General features: G+C 31.1%; 1 protein-coding gene across 1 annotated transcript in view; it reads right to left on the reverse strand.

The window, feature by feature from the left end:
- The window catches only part of wisp2 (WNT1 inducible signaling pathway protein 2), a 21329-nt gene that overhangs the window by 3338 nt on the left and 16050 nt on the right, over positions 1-1941 (reverse strand). The window contains exon 4 of the mRNA XM_015393454.1: positions 370-611. Within this exon, the coding sequence (XP_015248940.1) occupies positions 370-611 (242 nt within the window). The remainder of the gene's footprint in view (positions 1-369; positions 612-1941) is intronic.

The following is a 1941-nucleotide window of genomic DNA, read 5'->3' on the forward strand; positions in this document are numbered from 1 at the left end:
TGGCGCTATAGAAATAAACTGAATTGAATTGAATTATGGTTTTAATAAATTTTCATTCTTTGGTCTTTTTTGGTTCTTAGTTTGGTTGAGTATCACTAGTTTAGTCGAAAATTTTTAAATCAGAACATGTTTGTTTAATAAATTCCTATATTAAGAATTTAAAATTGATTGATTATTTATTGCTTTTGTTGTCTTATCAAACAGCCAGTCGGTGCTCGTATTCACATAACAATATATGACAGTCCAAAACTTATTGGATTAAATAAAATAAGTCTAAACAGCATTTAATTGCATTAGAGTAAAGAATCTGAAGCAGAAAACATGTTTATAATTCCGTATGCATGAGTAAGGGAGGATAGCTTAACTTACCAAGGGTTTCCTTGGCGCAGACTCAGCAGCCTGGCAAGGTCGCACTATACACAGTCGAGTCTCCATTTGCAGCTTGCAGGCGGGATTCTGGTTAGAGACCCTTGTGGAGACGCCGGTGCCGCAGCTCTGGGAGCAGGCGCTCCATGGGGTGGTCTGCTCTACGCAGGTGGAGGCTGGCAAGGCCAGCTTTGGGAGAACATTTGTTCTTGGCATTACTGGCCATGATCTGCCTGGTCGCATGGCTAAATGGAAATTAAGAACAAACAAGATTAAAAAGGGCATGCAATTTCTGTTTGTTTTTTTTTCTGACATTTTTTGAGCAGATGTTATATTTTCAAATTCTGTTTTATGTTGTCAAACTTTATGTTTTCAAATGTCCGACATTGATTTTTACGAATTTCCTTCTTTGTGTTTTACAGCTCATTTTCACTTCAGCCTTAAGCCCAGAACAAACGCTCCCTTAATTCCTCATTGACCAATAAAAATAATGAAATTTTTTTTACTAAATCGATAAAAAATTTGAAATAAATAGTCTTTTAAAAAGTAAAAACAGAAAGATTTCCAACTAAAAATTATTGTTTGAAAATAAAACGAAAAGATTTGAAACTGAAAAATATTGTTCAAATAACAAAATAAAAACAGATATATTCAAGACTGAACAAAAACAATATAAATTAATAAAAATACGTTTTTAAACTACTCAGTTTTTTTTTTAAATCAAAAAAATATATATATTTCTCCAATATCAAAATGTGGGTCCCATGGGGGCGGGGCTTAGATGAAAGTTTAGGTCATTGACAGTTTAGGTGCCTGGAAAAATATCACAGGCTGTTGTATTCAAGACCGTGGGAACCAGAAATGTCTTTAAAGCCTTAGCAATATTAAAACTGCTGTAAAAAAAAAAGGTTTTAGACAGCTGAAACATGAGAAAACTGTAAATAATGTCACAGACTCTGCATCAAACTGACAACACCAAACCAAAAATACTGCATATTTGCACCATATGTATTTAACGCTCTGAAATTCTATATCATTGGGTTATTTTTAAAGTTTTTTTTTCCCCACAACGTTTACATTTGATCACTGCTGCACTTAAAAAATGAAAATTTCATGAAAGCTGTACAAAACGAGATTTATTCTCATTTTGTACACACAGAATGTATACAAAACGAGATCTTGTTTACACTTTATACACTTTAGTTTTCAAGAAATATGTTTTAGTCAGACTGTTTGTGTATATATATATATATATATATGATTTAGAACAAACTTTCTGACTGTAATTCAGCTCCATAGAGGGGTTTGCTTTTTGCATTTCTACATTGTTGAGTCGTGGTTTACTTTTTTCATCCGGAAGGCTGGTTATATTGGCCTTAATTAACATTTAGATTACATTAGAAATTAACATTTTTGTTTCTAATTTAATAAAGCCATTAACACATTGAAATAAACCTTAAATGAAAACTTTAAATATATCAGGAATATATTTAATAAGGTTCTCTATAATTTTTTCCTGTTTATTAGATATATATATATATATATATATATATATATATATATATATATATATAT

The sequence above is a fragment of the Cyprinodon variegatus genome, unplaced genomic scaffold (genome assembly GCF_000732505.1).
Source record: "Cyprinodon variegatus isolate N-32 unplaced genomic scaffold, C_variegatus-1.0 Scaffold642, whole genome shotgun sequence".
Taxonomy (NCBI): Eukaryota; Metazoa; Chordata; class Actinopteri; order Cyprinodontiformes; family Cyprinodontidae; genus Cyprinodon; species Cyprinodon variegatus.